Source organism: Myotis yumanensis, unplaced genomic scaffold (genome assembly GCF_028538775.1).
Source record: "Myotis yumanensis isolate MYYU_CA2020_CCGP unplaced genomic scaffold, mMyoYum1.0.hap1 SCAF_9, whole genome shotgun sequence".
Lineage (NCBI taxonomy): Eukaryota > Metazoa > Chordata > Mammalia > Chiroptera > Vespertilionidae > Myotis > Myotis yumanensis.
In genome coordinates, this window is record NW_027223760.1 from 3949285 (window position 1) to 3969108 (window position 19824).

The 19824-nt window shown below is 45.9% G+C and overlaps 1 protein-coding gene across 15 annotated transcripts in view; it reads left to right on the forward strand.

Annotated features, from left to right (window-relative positions):
• KMT2C (lysine methyltransferase 2C) overlaps positions 1–19824 on the forward strand; it is a 255758-nt gene that overhangs the window by 225273 nt on the left and 10661 nt on the right. For 9 of the 15 annotated variants that reach the window (XM_070423607.1, XM_070423606.1, XM_070423611.1 and 6 more), the window contains 11 exons: positions 2310–3998; positions 6244–6456; positions 7066–7230; positions 8752–8893; positions 9005–9152; positions 10081–10259; positions 10402–10538; positions 11410–11659; positions 14924–15063; positions 15457–15564; positions 18449–19568. In XM_070423607.1, coding sequence (XP_070279708.1) covers positions 2310–3998; positions 6244–6456; positions 7066–7230; positions 8752–8893; positions 9005–9152; positions 10081–10259; positions 10402–10538; positions 11410–11659; positions 14924–15063; positions 15457–15564; positions 18449–19568 — 4291 coding nt within the window. The remainder of the gene's footprint in view (positions 1–2309; positions 3999–6243; positions 6457–7065; positions 7231–8751; positions 8894–9004; positions 9153–10080; positions 10260–10401; positions 10539–11409; positions 11660–14923; positions 15064–15456; positions 15565–18448; positions 19569–19824) is intronic. The other 6 variants (XM_070423617.1, XM_070423618.1, XM_070423621.1 and 3 more) reach the window with 4 other exon arrangements.

Consider the following 19824-nt stretch of genomic DNA (forward strand, 5'->3'; position numbering starts at 1 on the left):
GAACCTGGGACCTTACAGTCTGCAGGCCGACGCTCTATCCACTGAGCCAAACCGGTTTCGGCAAGAATTTTCTTTTTTAAAAAATATATTTTATTGATTTTTTTACAGAGAGGAAGGGAGAGGGAGAGGGATAGAGAGTTAGAAACATTGATGAGAGAGAAACGTGAATTCAGCTGCCTCCTGCACACCTCCTACTGGGGATGTGCCTGCAACCAAGGTACATGCCCTTGACTGGAATCGAACCTGGGACCTTTCAGTCCGCAGGCCGACGCTCTATCCACTGAGCCAAACCGGTCAGGGCTGCAGGAATTTTCTGTATCTTGATTGTGGCGATGGCTACACCAATGTCTCTGTGCGTTAACATTAATGTAATTGTCCACCCAAAAAGTCACCTTTGCTTCTAACTGTCTATTTGAACTTTTAAAATAAAATTGAAAAGTAATATAAATGTTAATATGGAAAGGGAGGCATTCAGAGTAGATTGACAGAAACTGGAGTGTTTTCAGTGTAATGAACACTCTATTAAACAACCTTCTCTACCACCTTCCAAAGACGTGAGTATTAAACCATGGCACACACGAAGGATCTGAGTCCTCCCAGAGGCAAGTGCATGCTCACTCACACTGACTATGGAATTAGGGGTTTTGACTCAAATATCTTATCTGCAAGCTACACTAGGGCTAATCCAGAGTGAGAGGTTTCTTTTCTCTTTAAATTTACTCGCTGGGTTTGTGCTTACTGCAAGTAAATGTTCTTTTAAGGGTATTTCTTATAAAGTAATTTTAGCATTTTCATTGCCTTCAGTGTATTTTTGTAACTTCTCTATGCTAAGGGCCTAATTTTATATCCATGCATCAAATACTTACAGAAGCTAATACTGAACTTGGAAAATGGGCATGCCATCTGTTACTGTATAGTTGTCAATAATCCATTGTATCTCAGTAAAGTAAGCAATTGCTGACAATGTTTTCTGAAGTATTTTTAAATGTCCTGGGAAAGGCAGGGACCACCACCTTTGTTCAATGTCTCTCATACTGCGTCCCCAATCCAGTGGTTCTCAACCTTCCTAATGCCGCGACCCTTTAATACAGTTCCTCATTTTGTGGTGACTTCCAACCATATAATTATTTTCGTTGCTACTTCATAACTGTAATTTTGCTACTGTTATGAATCGTCATGTAAATATCTGATTGCAGGATGTATTTTCATTGTTACAAATTGAACATAATTAAAGCATAGTGATTAATCACAAAAACAATATGTAATTATATATGTGTTTTCTGATGGTCTTAGGCAACCCCTGTGAAAGGGTTGTTCGACCCCCAAAGGGGTCGCGACCCACAGGTTGAGAACCGCTGCCAGTTTACTGCCAATCCAATGCCAGTAAACGGGTCAGAAAAGATAAGAAAGTAAGTTAGAAGTTACACAGCTACTGGAGAGCAGGTCAGAACCATCACATGCAGAGAATGTGCCGGTTGGCCAGGGAAACTGTTAGAACTACTGGTATAATACGCATACATCCGAAATGGGAGTGGTTTTGAAGGATGCAAATGTTACCCAGAGCCTCTGCCTCCCAGCTCCCGAAGGGAGGCCTGCGCCCCCAGGACTCGGGCAGTGTCTCCCTGGGGATGAGTCTATGGCATCTTGCACTGGGGCACAGAGGATTTTGGAATGAAGTAACTGACACCAGTCGGTTAGGGCGCTACTAGGAGCTATTCAGAACATTACCTTGGGCCTGTACACATTTCAGAAAGCATCACTTGAGCATGTTAGCTGTTAAATGCAGAGTTTTCCAATCCCGTCTTTTTAACCTGAAGGGGAGGGTGTGGAACACATGCTAGTAATTATCCTAACATGTCGAGCCATTTTGTATATTGAAGAAGTGAAATTGTAACATGTTTCAATGGTAAATTTGAGTTAAATCTCACAGCTACTCTAAACTTGTGTACTAATGTCACTTCTAAGGTGTCGTAGTTAATGATTTCTGTGGAGTTTTTATTGTTTTGTGCAGTTTAAATAGTTTGACTTTCACAGTAAGATTTTCTTACTATTCATTTCAGAAAATTGTTTCGAATTTGTTTTTGGTATTTCATAAGTAAAGAAATTTTACAGATGATAGAAAAATTCTATTGTTAAAAAAGATTGGCAATCTTTAGTTAATGCTTATCAATCCAACTTTTTGTGATTTTGCCCTTTGCCTCAGCCAAATATTTTTGCCTGTATTAAGATCAAACTGCTTTCGGTATAACCCCCAAAGCCCTTGGGCACCTGCAGCACCATCCATGAGTGAGATTTAACTCTTCTTCCAGATCCGGAAGCAGCAGAAGGAGCATGCGGAGCTGATGGAGGATTACCGAATCAAGCAGCAGCAGCAGCAGCAGCAGCAGCAGCATGCAATGGCCCCACCTGCTGTCATGCCCAGGGTGCCGCCCCCCATTCCCGGAGCTGCCCCACCTGCCATGGGCCAGCCCACCTTCCCCCTGGTGGCCCAGCCACTGCCGCACTCAGCTGTCATTCCTGGCCACACCAGCCCCGTGCGGATGCCTAGCTTACCTGGATGGCAGCCTCCCAGTGCCCCTGCTCACCTCCCTCTCAACCCTCCTCGGGTCCAGCCTCCAGTTGCCCAATTACCAATGAAAACGTGTACATCAGCCCCAGGGACAGTGCCCAATGCAAATCCACAGAGCGGCCCGCCTCCACGGGTGGAGTTTGATGACAACAACCCCTTTAGTGAAAGTTTTCAAGAACGGGAACGGAAGGAGCGTCTCCGAGAACAGCAGGAGAGGCAGCGAATTCAGCTCATGCAGGAGGTGGACCGCCAGAGAGCCCTGCAGCAGAGGATGGAGCTAGAGCAGCATGGCCTGACTGGTCCGGAGTTGAGCGCAAGGACAGCCGTGCCCCAGGCCCCATTCTATGGCCCTGACCTGCCTTGTGACTTCCTGCAGCCCCCACGGCCCCTTCAGCAGTCTCCTCAACAGCAGCAGCAGGTGGGCCAGGTTTTGCAGCAGCAGAGCCTGCCACAAGGGTCTGTTAATTCACCCCCCACCCCAACTTTCATGCAGACCAATGAGCGAAGACAGATAGGACCCCCCTCGTTGGTCCCTGACTCGCTGTCAATTCCTGGCGGGAGCCCAACCTTCCACCCTGGTAAGCAGGCGCACAGCAGTCTTCCCGGGGCTGGCTTCCAGCAGTCCCCCGTGAGGGCTCCTTTCACACCTGCCTTGCCCACAGCATCGCCAGGAGCCAACAGCAGTCTCCCCTGTGGCCAAGACCCTGCCTTAACCCATGGACAGGGTTACCCCGGATCGGCCCAGTCTCTCATTCAGCTGTATTCTGATATCATCCCAGAGGAAAAGGGGAAGAAGAAAAGAACAAGAAAAAAGAAGAAAGATGATGACTTGGAGTCCACTAAGGCCCCGTCCACTCCACACTCAGATATCACTGCTCCCCCAACCCCGAGTGTCTCTGAAACTACCTCCACACCCACAGTCCACACGCCCAGCGAGCTGCCTCTGCAAGGAGAGCCCGAGCCGGGGGAAGCAGCTGGCTCATCGGTTGTAAGCGCGGCCGCAGGCCAGCGGTGTACAGACCTGGAAAACAGCCTGCCCCACGAAGAGTTCTCACAAGGAACCCCCCATCAGCAGACGTCCGCCACTGCAGGGGCGGACACGCGGCCCGAGAGCACTCCTGCCACGGTTGAAGAGGTCAAACCGGAGATGGCCGAGCCCCAGCAGTGCCCAGGCCCCGAGGGGCCTCCCTCAGAGGGACAGGCTGGGAGTCAGGCAGCAGACGCAGCTGTTGTCTGTCCCATCTCCTCAGGGCAGAGCCCTCCTCCTGCTGCCAAAGGAGATTTGGGCAATGAGCTTCTGAAGCACCTGCTGAAAAACAAGAAGGCCGCTGCCCTCGTGACCCAGAAACCTGAAGGCACTTGTTGCTCACAAGATGACAGCACGAAGGACAGCAAGCCGGCGGAGAGGCAGAACCCAGCCAAAGGACCGGTAAGTGAGCCCTGCCCGTGCAGCTGTCCCTGTTCCCCTGGCGGGCGGCCATGCAGGACCCCGTGTTCATGCCAGCTCGTGCGGCCTCCGCCTCGACAGGACCGCTCTGTTTTGATGTAGACACATAGATGTTAAGTGATGATGTGTACACTTTGTTCTTCAAAACTCAGCGACGTGGTGCCGCTTTTCAGATGTGACCTGGGCCTGTCGGCTGATCTCTTCCCACATCAGGCTGCTCTGACTAAAGCAAAGAAGCACATGTGTATCTTACTGGGAAAGTGTGTGTTTCCACTGGCCTTTGAAACACACCCAGGCTCCCTCAGGCAGCCCCCGTGTCGCATGTACTAACACTTAATGTTTTACAAATGCAGTCCTACACACAGGTGCTAGTTTGTCTTTGTCCTTTTTCATGTATCAGTAGTTTGCTCTTTGGGTTTGCTTTTGTTTTTTATTTTTCCCTTTTACGAAGGGCCGTGTAAATACATCTTTACAAGATTCCAGCCCCCGCATTTTAATGAACTTCCATGAGATGGTTCTCAAACTGGGGTTCCTGGGTCACAGGAACAGTTTTGCTTCTTTGTCTTTCAGAAGCTGTAGTATGTTCCTATGTATTCATAAGCTTTCCCACAGTGCTGCTCACATTGCGTTTCCATTTTTTACAGTGATATCTAGTGTTCTTCTATAGTTAAATGTATTCTTTGAAATGTAGTAATATCAGCTTTCTAAGGGGTTGTTGTGAGGATTAGAGATAATGTCTGCCTGGCCCACTCACACCTACACAAGCGATTACATATTAGTCTCTTATAAGCCAGTGAGCAATCTGAGGCACTTGCTCTGCAGACTGCAGTCCTTGGGATCAGCAGTGTGACCTCACCCAGAGCTTTTTCAGAAATGCAGAATCACATGCCCAACACAGACCTACCAATATGTTCTCATAAGATCCCAGGAAATTCCTATACATATGCAGAGGATGGCTCTAGGACTGAGGTTCCCCGAACTAATGTGTCAGAATCACCTGGAGCCCTCACTCCCAGGTGTCTGATTCAGCAGGTGTGGGTGGGGCCAGAGAACATGCATTTCCAACCCATCCAGGTGATGCACACTCTGCGGCGGTGATAGCCCTCTGAGAGCCTCGAATCCGGCCCAGGTGGGTGGGCAGTCTGAGCTGCTTCCACCTCTTCTTTGTAGGAGCTAAGAATGGTTTATACATGTTTAAATGGTTGGGGAAAAAAATCTAATGAGTAATATTTTTCAACGTGTGAAAATCACACCAGATTCAAGGTTCAGTGTCCATGAATTTAAGTTTTATTGGGACACAGCCAACCTTGTCATTTATGGATGATCCATGGCTGCCTTTGCAGTATTGGGCCGAGAACTGAGTAGCTAGGACAGATGCTGTATGGCCCACAGAGGCTAAAATGTTCACTACTTGGCGCTTTGCTGTCCGTGCTCTAACCCATTTAGATTATATCTGGAAACTATAATCTTCAAAACCCTTAAAGATTCATTAAAAGAAGTTCAGCAGCTATAGTTGCCTATAGCAAATTTAGAAATAATGGCCCTAGAGAAAACTCCTGTATTTTTAGGTATCAATAGCACTGACTTAAAAACCTCTTCAAGGACTGATTTATTCTCACTTCTTAATTATAAAGACAAAAGTAAAGAAAGGTTTGTTTGCTATCACGTAAGTTCTTTTTCATCAACTCCAAGTAAACAGCAATAGGCAGTGAGTCAAATGCATGATTGGGAGCTGATCTGAATGCCCAGTGTTGTTGTTTATTGATCTGAGGCCAGTTCTCAACTAGAGGTGTGCAAGGTAAGGCTTCTCTGGAGCCTGCCATTGTCCTGCTGGTCTTGTGCTTACCCACGCCGCAGGGGAGCCCAGGACAACTCGGCCAGACCTGGTGCGCAGGCCACAGCAGGGACTGGAGCTCTGGTCTGTCGCCAGCACAGCACGGCTCGGCTGTGCTCCAAGTCAGGCTGTAGCAGTGCTTCCTCCGGAAGAGAAAGGAGCCAACTTAGGAATTCTGCTCTTACCTCCAGCTTTGTAGCTCACTGACTTCCACACTTGAGAATGTTTGAAGAAAGGGATGATATTTTCAGAAAACAGTGAGAGCATTCGATGCCATTGTCTCCCCTCCTGAATTTTACTCCTCATGTTAGGAATGTGTGTCAGGGATTAGTATGAACTGCAAATCCATGTGTGAACAGTCCACTTACTTCTTCACTTTTCCAATTACATTAGCAAACTCTGGGAGCTCACACGCAAGGTGGTTTTGGATGTGGTAACAACCAGCTGCCAAAAGTAGATGGAGGAAGTGAAACCAAGAAACCACGAGGCAAACGGACCCAGAGGACAGGAGAGAAGGCAGCTCCTCGCTCAAAGAAAAGGAGAAAAGACGAGGAGGAGAAGCAGGCTGTGTGTTCTAGCAGCGACACCTTTACCCACCTGAAGCAGGTGAGCCTTTCAAGGATGTGAGAACATCCAATGCATTTTTAGCCCTGAAGTAGAGAGTTGCAGGGATAAAACATATCTCAGCAAGGAACCCAGTGAGTTCCTGTTTGCAAAACTGCCGCTTATCCGAAAGCACAGTACAAATGCATTGGCAGGTGATGGTCAGGGCAGCAGCTCAGCAGCTCAGCAGCAGAGGAACTCTGTCCACATTACCTGTGAGGCTAAACACACAGACGTGCAGCTGCTGGTCTACCCCAGGCAGTGCTGCTCCTGGACCTTGTGATTGTCACCAAGGTGGGGCGTGGCCTCTGAGAGGTGCTACTGGGCACCGGGCCTGGTTCACACCGTGACTCTTGCTGAGCAAAGATAAGGACGTGGTTTCCTTGTTAGATGCCTGGTAGCATCTCCTTAAAACACAAGAGTGGAGCCTATTTTAAAGTAGATCTTAAAGATTCAGCAGTCTCTCATTTATTCCAGCATTTTGCTACTTGAAATTTTTAAGTCTTATTTTTCTCAAGCCTGTTTGACTAAGTTGCCTCGGGTCTTAGAAAAGTTGAGAATCGCCCTGTTTTGTTTGCCGTGTACATTACTCTTAAATGTGTTTTTTAATAGCAGCTCTCTCTGCTCCCTCTAATGGAACCAATCATTGGAGTGAACTTTGCGCACTTTCTTCCTTATGGCAGTGGCCAATTTAATAGTGGGAATCGACTTCTAGGAACTTTTGGCAGTGCTACCCTTGACGGGGTTTCGGATTACTATTCTCAGTTGATCTACAAGGTATGTTTCTTTGCCAAGGTGTCACCTCGCTTCCTCGCTGGATACGTAGCAGCATTGGCAGAGCTTGTCTCATTTTTTCCGTCTAGTTTACATCTAATCTTCCAAGTTTCATTTAAACTTCAGTTTAGCTACAAGGTTAACATTTTTCTGGTGAAGTGTTTCTGATGTGAACATTTGAGATTTTTGTAGAGGAAAGATTAAAAATTGTGAAAAATATCCATTGTGTATTTCCATGGCGGAGAAAATACAGGGTGGGGCAAAAGTAGGTTTACAGTTGTGAGTATGCAAAATAATTTATTCTTGTATTATTACTTATTAATTATTGAATTATTTTCCACACAAGCAACTGTAAACCTACTTTTGTCCCATCATGTATTTCCCTATAAGCTTTATTAACTCATAAAACAAATCTAAGTTAATAGTAAATAATGAGGATTAAAACCATAGTTAGGCATTTACCTGAAAAATTAAATGAAAAATATTTTAAAATGTATTTTATTTAATTAGGTACTAATTACAATTATGCATTAATTCTTAGACTACTAAAATATCAAACCTAATCAGGTTTATCTTTTACACCAAGTTTTATAAAAGCCTCATTAGACACTCTTCGTTTTACATCTAACTTCTGCAAAAACAAATCTTTTTTGCAACAATATTTGAGAGTATCGCCTGTTTTCCTGAGGACTTCTCTTCTCACTTTACTGTTCAGCCTGTTCCCGGCGATGCTCGTTTCTGCTGGTGTTGGCTTTCTCTTCAGCTAGAGCTGGCCTGCCTCTCGTAAATGCCTTCTGTCTGCTGCAAGCTGTTCTCCAGCACAACTGCGTCTTCATGAAACCCTTGGTCTCTGTCAGATTAGCATTTCACCTTGCCCTTGATTTGCATGTTGTTATTGGTAGATTCCCACAATCAAAAGTAAATGACAAATTGGTGACAAAGGTGAAGCAGGGAGAAATGTTTGGAGGAGGAACTACGTTTGTGAATGACTCAGTCATTTTAGTATCATTGCTCCTGCTTTTGCTTAGAGATTTTGGACAATCCAGATTCTAATATCTAGGATATGAGTTGCAATGATAGAATTAGGGCCACAAATTCTCAATTTTTTATAGAACTGGGGCATATCTTAATGAGAATTTAATAAAGGAATTTTTGAGAACTTTCTACAATTTATTGCTTGAATTTTAAAACTGTCCTTCACTGGCTACAGCTTGAAAAGAGTTGTATAGGATTGAATCAGGTGTAATGTAAATTTGCTTCTTACTGTCAGAGCTGAGTGCTCAGGCTGGGCCAAGTAAGTGAAGGATAGTACGCTCACGCTGTCATGAGTGTGTGTTCCACTAGGAAGCCTCTTGGCTTGGACATTTATTTTTCTTCTTGGTGTGAGTTAGGGAGGAAGAGGCACCTTGATTACATTTCTGTAGCCTTGCTCCCATGTGCTAAGAATTCACAGAACTATATTTTACAAGGTCATGGCTTATATGCTCAGTAGCATGTAATTTAAAATTTTTTGGTCTCCTGCAGCAGAATAATTTAAGTAATCCTCCAACACCCCCTGCCTCTCTTCCTCCTACACCACCTCCTATGGCCTGTCAGAAGATGGCAAATGGCTTTGCGACAACTGAAGAGCTTGCTGGAAAAGCCGGAGTGTTAGTGAGCCACGAAGGTACGATGGGGCCTCGCTGGGACCCCTTGAGGAGTGTGCCTTTGCCAGCGGACGGTCATCCCACTCAGCAGTTCTGACTAAATGTATTCATGGTTGTGTTTGCTTTTCCAGTTACCAAAAGCCTCGGACCTAAACCATTCCATCTGCCGTTCCGACCGCAGGATGACTTGCTGGCCAGAGCCATTGCTCAAGGCCCAAAGACCGTCGATGTGCCAGCGTCACTGCCCACACCACCTCACAACAACCAGGAGGAGTTAAGGTAGTAGCTTTTTTTTCCACAGTATTTTGTAGTTATTCCATATTTGTGTAATGTATGTATGTATGTATGTATGTATAATGATGTCTGTAGGAATACCCTGTAAAAACATTTAAGGGGCAAAATTTGGTGAATAATTTTCTTCAGAATTTGAAGTTTATAAAGCATTCTTGCTATTAAACAAAATTGGTTTGTGAATTGTTGAAATCTCATAATCAGACAGACATTAAGACAAAGGGAATTTCCATGTAAAATATTTCAAAAGGTCATTGTCCTTTATAAGCTGTGAATGTGATTGATTTGGTCTATTGATGCTCGCAGAGTCTAAAGTAGAAGACAAGTCACAGGCATCAGAGGTGCTTATTTCAGGACTCCTTTGTATCAGTTCTTTAGTCCCAGGAATCTAACTGGGGGCTGTCAGGTGCTTCCGTGCTTCATCAGGTCCTTCTGTCCCCCTTGGAAGGTTTGGTCACTACCTTCTACTGATGAGACGTCATTGAGTCTAAGCCTCTTACTTTATTAACGAGGCGGCTGTGGGCCAAAGCGGAGAAGTGACTGGTTCAGATTGAGAGCCCAGGTCTCCTTTTCCTCCTGTGCCTCTGCCAGAAATCGAAGTCTGTGACTCGAGAGCAGCTGGGGGCGGCGGCCTCTAGTGTGCGTGGTACCCGGGGCAGCAGTCCACCGTGCCGGCTTCCCCAGGGACTCAGTCCGCAAGCTGTGCTTGGGTCTCCTTTAGCATGGCAGCATCTCCCGGGGGAGGAGTGGGGTTCATGGGGTGTCCCACACTCTTTAGCCTGAGACCACACTTGTCCTCCAACCCCATTTTCCTTGGCAACCTCTAGCTTCTCATGCCACTGCCATGTCCAGAGAACCTCACGGTCCCTCTGGTGGAAGGGCCCACGTTAATGTGTCGCATTGATTTTTCTTGTAGGATGCAGGACCACAGTGCTGATCGGGACAGTCCTGACAGCTTTGTCCCCTCATCCTCTCCGGAGAGTGTGGTGGGGATGGAAGTAAGCAGATACCCTGATTTGTCCTTGGTCAAAGAGGAGCCCCCGGAGCCTGTGCCGTCCCCCATCATTCCAATTCTTCCCAGCAGTGCCGGGAAAGGTAGGAGGGACCTCGCTTGGCCTTTTCTGGCAGAGTGCTGATCTACTAAAGCTCACATTTTGGTTTTGAAAAACATTAACATTCGGTCTTCCCTGTCTCCCTCCCTCCCTGCCTTTTTCGTCCCCCTCCCCCCCGCTTTCAGGTTCTGAGTCTAGACGGAATGACATTAAAACTGAGCCAGGCGCTTTCTTGTTCTCACCACCTTTTGGTTCTTCACCAAATGGCCCCAGGTCGGGTCTAATATCTGTGGCCATCACTCTGCATCCAGCAGCTGCTGAGGTAAAGCTCACATGGGTTCTCAGCATTCCAGCACGTGTCCCGTATTTAAAGCTGTAACAGGCGGCTTTGCATGAAGGGGTCTCGCAGGTCCCGGGGGATAAGGAGGAAGGTCGGGTTAGGGTGCGTCGTCACTTAGACACCTGGCTGCTTGGATACTGCAAACACACATTAGATTGGTCTGAGCCTAAGTCCAGGTTCAAAAGGGCAGAAGGAAGTTAGAGTTCTCATTTTTTAATTAAAGGATGTGTACTTTAGAGAACTCTTTACAGAGAAACCTTTTGATAACTGTTTACACATAGAAAATTAAGCAGTGAAAAACAGCTATGAACAGGACAATTTTACGGAAGCAAAATATAAACCTTGTTCAGGTGGCAGCTGCTTGTATCAAACAGGAGTGAAGTGCTGAGTTGTTTCTTAACTTAATTCTCCGAGGACATTTCATTGCTGCCCAGCCTAGTCTCAGCGCGTGACATTCTGGTGGTCACGGGACCCTGTGTTCTCGGGACGCTTCAGCCTGGTGTCCCAAGCTGGACAGAGTCCATGCCCGACACGTCTGAGCAGCTGTGAAGCAGGTGCCATCTGGCTCGTCCCCCTGGTGTGTCCCGGGCACCACACTGTCCAGTACTAAGTTCCCTAAAGTGTTTTGTGCTCTTCACCATTGGGAGTCCCTGCAGGAGCACTTCTGTTGATGAAAACTTAACTTAGAATCTGGTCCATTAAAGCGGGGTTTTCCCTGAGGCCCTGCGTGGAAATAGCAGCTACTGGGTTTGTTGCAGGGTGTGTGTCATGCAAACAGCATGACTCCTAAGTAGGAGCATCGCCAGGGAGGCACTGGGTGGGTGACCTGTGCTCACTTACCTTTTTGTTTTAGAACATCAGCAGCGTCGTGGCTGCGTTTTCCAACCTTCTTCACGTCCGAATTCCTAACAGCTATGAGGTTAGTAATGCTCCAGATGGCCCATCCGTGGGTTTGATCAATAGCCACAGAGTAAACCCAGGTTTGGAGTATCGACAGCATTTATTTCTTCGCGGGCCTCCACCAGGATCTGCGAACCCTCCCAGATTAGCAAGCTCTTACCGGCTGAAGCCGCCCCATGTACCATTTCCACCAACAAGCAATGGTGAGCTGGTTTCCATTTTCACTTTAGATTCATTCTGCATTCAGAAGTTATGCTTATTCTCTTTAAAATTTCACTTTAATTTTTAATAGTAACAGGTAGCTAGTTGGTATGTGGGGCTCAGTGAATTAAGCCCTGGGCATGTTCTTTTTTTTTTTTTTTTCATATCATTAATATTTATTGAGGCACTGAATTTTTCCAAGTGAATTTCTACTTTTTGTTTCCTTCTATAGAAATTATATAGCTCCTTTGACTATTTACTTATAGAATCTAGATACTTAACTATTTTTATTTGTAGTATTTCATTTTTTTTATTATTAAATCTTTATTGTTCAGATTATTACATTTGTTCCTCTTTTTTCCCCCCATAACTCCCCTCCTTCCAGCTCCCACCCCACCCTCTGCCCTCACTCCCCACCCACTGTCCTCATCCATAGGTGCACCATTTTTGTCCAGTCTTTTCCCGCATCTCCCACACCCCTTTTCCCCCCAAGAATAGTCAGTCCATTCCCTTTCTATGTCCCTGATTCTATTATAATCACCAGTTCATTCTGTACATCAGGTTATTTATTCACTTGATTCTTAGATTCGTTTGTTGATAGATGCATATTTGTTGTTCATAATTTGTATCTTTACCTTTTTCTTCGTCTTCCTCTTCTTAAAGGATACCTTTCAGCATTTCATATAATACTGGTTTCGTGGTGATGAACTCCTTTAGCTTTTCCTTATCTGTGAAGCTCTTTATCTGACCTTCAATTCTGAATGATAGCTTTGCTGGATAAAGTAATCTTGGTTGTAGGTTCTTGGTAATCATCACTTTGAATATTTCTTGCCACTCCCTTCTGGCCTGCAAAGTTTCTGTTGAGAAATCAGCTGACAGTTGTATGGGTACTCCCTTGTAGGTAACTGACTTTCTTTCTCTTGCTGCTTTTAAGATTCTCTCTTTGTCTTTTGCTCTTGGCATTTTAAGTATGATGTGTCTTGGTGTGGTCCTCTTTGGATTCCTTTTGTTTGGGGTTCTCTGCGCTTCCTGGACCTGAAAGTCTATTTCTTTCACCAGGTGGGGGAAGTTTTCTGTCATTATTTCTGCAAATAGGTTTTCAATATCTTGCTGTCTCTCATCTTCTGGCACCCCTATAATTCTGATGTTGGTACGTTTGAAGCTGTCCCAGAGGCTCCTTACACTATCTTCGTATTTTTGGGTTCTTTTTTCATTTTGCTTTTCCAGTTGGGTGTTTCTCGCTTCTTCACATTTCAAATCTTTGACTTGATTCTTGCGACCCTCTGGTCTGCTGTTGGGAGTCTGTATAATATTCTTTATTTCAGTCAGTGTATGCTTACTTTCTAGATGGTCCTTTATCACACCATCGAGGGTCTCATTAGATTTCCTGTACATCTCATCAAGTTTATCGACAGACTCTAGAAGCCTCTTGAGAGACCTCAAAAGTGTAGTTCTGAACTCAATATCCTCCCTTGATAGTTTTGTCCTATTTCTTTGTCTCCGCATTTTTTTACGCTTTCTTGGTACACCCCCTAGTGGTCTTTGTGCGCAGTCTTGTTGTAGTTAAGCCTTGATTGTTATAGTTAATACTAGAGGGATTTGACCTCCAGGCCGACTGGCTGTGATAATCAGCTGTGTTTGCAGTGGAAGAACTTGTGTCCTCTAGGGAGGTGCTAATCTAGCCTTTGCCTAAGGCGATCCGGCAAATGCCTCTGTACAGGGCTTGGGCGGGGCGGGTCCCAAGGGATCAACAGGGCGGAGGAGGGAGCAGTTATGGCTGCTCTCAGTCCGTCCCCAGGGGCTCTGCCTCTCTGTCCCAGCAACAGCTGCAAACCTCGGAGGGACTGTAGCCAGACAGTCCTGCTTCTCCTGGTTGAGTCTGGGTTCCTAGAGACTCGCCCTGGGCATGTTCTGTCTTTTGCAGAGTGATTTGGCCTGTGGTGCTGGGGTGTGTATGATGTGCTGTCAACCAGGAAGCATTAGAGCAGTTACCCAGAAGCAGCTTTGTTCTTTGCACGCCCAGACCTCCCGTCCCACCCCTGCTGGCTTCATCTGTGCCCAGAGGGCTGGCAGCTCTACTTGTTCCTTTCCTCCCATCACCACTCCCCCTTGCTTCCCCTGCATCGTCTGCAGGGGGCCTTCTCCAGACCTCTCCCCTCCTGCCTGTGGTCTGGTCTCCTCCTCACTCTCCTTCCTGGCCTGTTTTTATCCTTAAGCTGCCATTAGGGCCCAGCAGCGTCCTAGACCTCATCTCTGAGCTCCGACAGAGTTGCCTGGGTTGGGTTTTGAACTCTTAGCTCTAGCTGTTCCTGTCACCCCATTTCCCCCACTTCTTGCTTCCTGCTGTCATGCCCTACGTGAGTCCTGTCATTTTTATCTTGGCCCTGGAACTTTGCTCATCCCTCTTTGTCCATTTGTATTTAAGACTCTTATACACGTATCTCTTCATCTCTCACAAAACATCTTTGTATCATCTTAATCCTCAAGCAAAAGTGACATCTCTCCCCTGACTCACTGTGCACTTAGACTGGAGGGTGATGTGCTGTGGGTCCTTCCTGCCCTGACAACCAGCATTCTCTTCCCAGCTGCTTGAGAATGGCTGTGATCCTTTATTTGTACCCTGGTGCCATGCACATAATAGATACCCAGTATGCATTGCTTGGAAGATAAGATTTTTATTAATTAGCTAGAGGCCCGGTGCACAAAATTCGTGCACGGCAGCAAGGGAGGTTCCCCTCAGCCCAGCCTGCACCCTCTCCAACCCGGGACCCCTCGGGGGATGTCTGATGGCCGGTTTAGGCCTGATCTCGGGGAAACGGGCCTAAACCAGCAGTAGGACATCCCTCTCACAATCTAGGACCACTGGCTCCTAACTGCCTGCCTGCCTGATCACCCCTAACTGCCCCCCCCTGCTGGCCTGGTCACCCCTTACTGTCCCCTCACCACCCCCCCGCCAGCCTGGTCACCCCCAACTACCCCCCCTGCCGGCCTGATCGCCCCACACAGCCTGCTGTTCAGTCCTTTGGTCATCCCTTGCTAACCCCCCTGCTGGCGGGGTTGTCCCACTCAGCCTGCTGGTTGGTCATTGCTGTTACTGTGACGGTGTCCCAGACAATTTGCATATTTCTCTATTATTATTATTATAGATAAAGAATCATATAGGTCAGTTAAATGAGCCATTGTAATAAGTTGGTAGAGCACAATTTTACACTATTACCACTTTGTGTTATTGGTTATTTCATCACTGACGAAGCTCTTGCCTTCAGGTCTTTCTGGATACAAGGATGCTGGTCATGGAATCTCAGAGAGCGAGGCACTCAGAACACGGTGGTGTTGTCACTGCAAAGTGGTGGTTCTTGGAGGCGGGGTGCGGAAGTCTCTCAGAGACCTGGCCTTTGTGAGCAAGGTACTTGGACTTTCCTTCTCCACGGGCGTGTCCTGAGCAGGGCTCTGCCCCTTTGTTTGGTCATCCCCCATGGTGACTCCATGGGACACACACTCCTGGGAGCAGCCTTAGCGTATATTTGACAGACTTAAAACCAAATAGCTACAGCAGACTTAATGTTGGATATTATGAAAACACATTTAAATGGGAATGGAATGTAGATAGTAAAGTTTATTTTCATAAATTCATTTTCTCTGGTTAAATTATTATGCTAAATAGACACACAGTCAGCTTTTTACTTGTAAGATAGGAAGCTGCTTCACTTTAACATAGGATAAAACCAACAGCACATTGATCTTGTTTTATTAAATTATGACGTGTTGAGACCCCCACACACTTCTCTTTGCTTTTCAGGATTCCTGCGAGAGCTCCAGTAGAATGGAGAAGGACATTGTCTTTTGTAGTAATAACTGCTTCATTCTTTACTCATCGACTGTACAAGCAAAAATCTCAGAAAGCAAGGTAAAACCAGTAGTTTCAATTAATCAATGCGCAGTGAGTGACTTCTGTGTCCTGGGGACACGTCAGTGCGTGAACAGTTCCCAGAGCTCCGGTGGAGGAATCTAAGCCGGTGCTGCTCAGGTTGAGAGCAGTTCCAGCAACTCTCTATCCATGTTGCCATTTCAGATTCGATGTTATTTGATGAGTGGATAAGCTTGAATTATGTCTTGAAAGTTCAGAATTGAATAAAACACTAATATTAAAATGTTTAATTTTACTTACTTAGTTACACATATCTTAATTTAATTACAACTATAAAATATTATTTTTATTGATCTTATCCCAATTGGAAAACCTGTTCACAAACACAATTTAAGTCTACTCATGTATTTTGGGAAGAAATTGTTTTGCTTATAACATGGTGGAAATGGTCTACTTCATTTGATTTTGTGTAATTTAAGTGTATCTGTGTGTAGTTGATGCAAACATTTGTTTCTCTAGAACATTGTATCTGTTTTTATTGTTACCATTATTTTTTACTTTTAAACTTATTTTTAATTACATTTGACATGCAGAATTCTATTACTTTCAGGTGTACACTGTACAGATAGATTCATATACCTTATGAAGTGATTCCCCCCAATAAGTTATATACCCATCTGGCACCATATATAATTACTGCAATATTATTGACTATATTCCCCATGCTGTACTTTACATCTCCACAGTTATTTTTATATCTGGCAATTTATATTACTTAAATTCCTTTTACCTTTTTTGCTCATACCCCAAACTCTCTCCCATCTGGTGACCATTAGTTTGGTCTCTGTTTTTGTTTTGTTCATTTATTTTGTTTGTTTAAAGATTCCATATGTAAGTGAGTCATACAATATTTGTCTTTATCTGACCTATTTCACGTAGCATAATACCCTCTAGGTCCATCCATATTGTTGCAAATGGCGTGATTTCATTCTTTTTATGGCTGAGTATTATATACCACATTTCTTTATCCATTTGTCTATTGATGGGCATTTAGGTTGATTCTGTATCTTGGCTATTGTGAATAATGCTGCAATGAACGTGGGGGTGCATATATCTTTTCAAATTAGTGTTTTGGATTTCTTCTGCTGAACACCCAGAATGGAATTGCGAAGTCATATAGTAGTTCTATTTTTCATTTTTTAAAGAAACTTCCATACTGCTGTGTTTTTTAAAATATAGGTGACTTGCATTTTCCTCAATATTATTTTTAAATGTGGAAATTTTAGATATTTTTAAAAATATATATTTTTCTGATTTCAGAGAAGAAAGAGAGAGAAACATCAATGATAAGAATCATTGATTGGCTGCCTCGTGCACACCCCCTACTGGGGATCAAGGCTGCAACCTGGGCATGTGCCCTGACTGGGCATCGAACCTTGACCATCATAGATTGATGATCAGCCACTGAGGCCTGCTGGCCGGGCTCCATACTGTTTCCCACAGTGACTACACAGTCTGCATTCTCACCAAGTGCACGAGGGTTCCCTTTTCTCTACCTCCTTGCCAGCACTTGTTGTTTGTTCATTTCTTTCTTTTTTTTATTTTTACTTTTTAATCCTCACCCGAGGATATTTTCCCATTGATTTTTAGAGAGAGTGGAAGAAAGAGGGAAAGACAGAAATAAACATTGATGTGAGAGAAACAAATTGATTGGTTGCCTCCTGCACAAACCCTTGACCAGGGCCCGGGCCAGGGAGGAGCCTGCAACTCAACTGAGTTATGTGCCCTTGACCAGAATCGAACTGGGGACCCTTCAGTCCACAGGCTGACACTCTATCCACTGAGCCAAACCGGCTGGGGCATTTGTTCATTTCTTTCTGTATTTTTTGTTCATTTCTCGATGATAGTCATTCTGACAGGTGTGAGGTGATATCTCATTCTGGTTTTAATTTGGGGTTCCCTGATGATTTATTGACATTGAGCATCTTTTCCTGTTGGCCATCTGTATGGTGGACAATGTATTTTCAGTCATTTGCATGGAGGACAGTTTTCCCTCATGCAGTAACACTGCCCGTCATTCCTCCTTCCAGATTATTGCTCTCATGTGTCTTTCTTGAAAGAAGGTCCTGGGGACTCTTATTTTTTAACAGGCAGTGGGCCGACATGATAAATAAGTTTAGACTTGAACTTAGTTTGTTAGCCCCCTGAGAGAAGGAATGGCTTATCTCCACTTTCTTTAGTCAATGCAGTGCCAGCCCGCTTCTGGGTTCTACATGAGTGCGTCTTCTTTCAGGTACCTTGCAGGATGGGGTGCCTGAGAAGAGGGAACCTGTGGGGGGTTATTGGCTTAGGAGATTTGACCTAAAGAGAAACGGTTGGACTCTTTCAGCCACTGAATTCGAACCTGGCAGCCTCAGAGAACTGTTACTTGCTTATTACAGGGGACTTCTCCCTTCCTTTCACATTTATGCCAATAATTCAGCCAAGATGAACAGACAGGAGGTTCAGAGAGTGGGGACAAGCTCATAAAAGATTATCTTGAAGCTCTTGGTTTACCAAAAGGGCTGTTCCATTGTACAAATTAAATTCTGTAGCTTCTCTACAGCACCAGTTTTTCTGGGCTTATTATGGTTAGAAAGAGGAATGTCAAAGAAGGGTGAGGAGCAGAGCTGCTCTGGAGTTACGGCTTCGTAGAGAAGGCCTGCGAGGAGTCCACCGGTAGCTGGCCTCCCTTCCTCAGCCCTCACTCTCCAGACTTACACCTTAGACACCTGACACTGGCTGCTGCTGGCTTGAACCTCACCACTTGCAGACCCTCTCCCCCACCTGCCCGCCACACACTGTCACTCTCGATTGCTTGACTTCTCATTTCAACAAAAATTGCTTTTAGAACTTGTGAATTACTCTCCTTTTTTTTGGCCAGGATTCCATTCCTTCATTGCCCCAGTCACCGATAAAAGAGACGCCTTCCCGGGCGTTCCATCAGTACAGTAACAACATCTCCACTCTGGACGTGCACTGCCTCCCGCAGCTCCAGGAGGACGCTTCTCCTCCAGCCTCTCCTCCCATCACTTTCCCTCCAGCTTTTGAAGCAGCCAAAGTCGAGGCAAAGCCAGATGAGCTTAAGGTCACAGTCAAGTTAAAGCCTCGGCTGAGAACTGCCCCTGGTGGGTTTGAAGACTGCAGGCCAGTGAGTAAGAAGTGGAGAGGAATGAAGTGGAAGAAGTGGAGCATTCACATCGTCATCCCCAAAGGCACGTTCCCCCCGCCTTGTGAGAACGAGATCGACGAGTTCCTGAAGAAGCTGGGCACGTCCCTGAAGCCCGACCCGGTGCCCAGGGACTACCGCAAGTGCTGCTTCTGTCATGAGGAAGGGGACGGCCTGACAGATGGGCCGGCAAGGCTGCTCAACCTTGACTTGGATCTGTGGGTCCACTTGAATTGTGCTCTGTGGTCCACGGAGGTCTATGAGACCCAGGCGGGTGCCTTAATCAACGTGGAGCTAGCCCTGAGGAGAGGCCTGCACATGAAATGTGTCTTCTGTCATAAAATGGGTGCCACCAGCGGGTGCCACCGGTTGCGGTGCACCAACATTTATCACTTCACCTGCGCCATGAAAGCACAGTGCATGTTCTTTAAGGATAAAACTATGCTTTGTCCCATGCACAAACCAAAGGGAATTCATGAGCAGGAATTAAGCTACTTCGCGGTCTTCCGGAGGGTTTACGTGCAACGGGATGAGGTGCGACAGATTGCCAGCATTGTGCAGCGAGGCGAACGCGACCACACCTTCCGCGTGGGGAGCCTCATCTTCCACACGATCGGCCAGCTGCTCCCGCAGCAGATGCAGGCATTCCACTCCCCCAAAGCGCTCTTCCCTGTTGGCTACGAAGCCAGTCGGCTGTACTGGAGCACACGCTACGCCAACAGGCGCTGCCGCTACCTGTGCTCCATCGAGGAGAAAGATGGGCGCCCCGTGTTTGTCATCAGGATTGTGGAGCAGGGCCACGAAGATCTCGTCCTGAGTGACACCTCACCCAAAGGTGAGCCGCCGCTGGTATGCTCTGCAGCGCTAGGTACTCGGCTGTTGTTAGGTTGTGAATGTTTTTGGTCAGTATTTCCATGTTTTTTGTTTTTTTATCATGTTTGTTTCATACTTTTTTTTTTTTAATATATTTTATTGATTTTTTACAGAGAGGAAGGGAGAGAGATAGAGAGTTAGAAAGATCGATGAGAGAGAAACATCGACCAGCTGCCTCCTGCACATCTCCCACTGGGGATGTGCCCGCAACCCAGGTA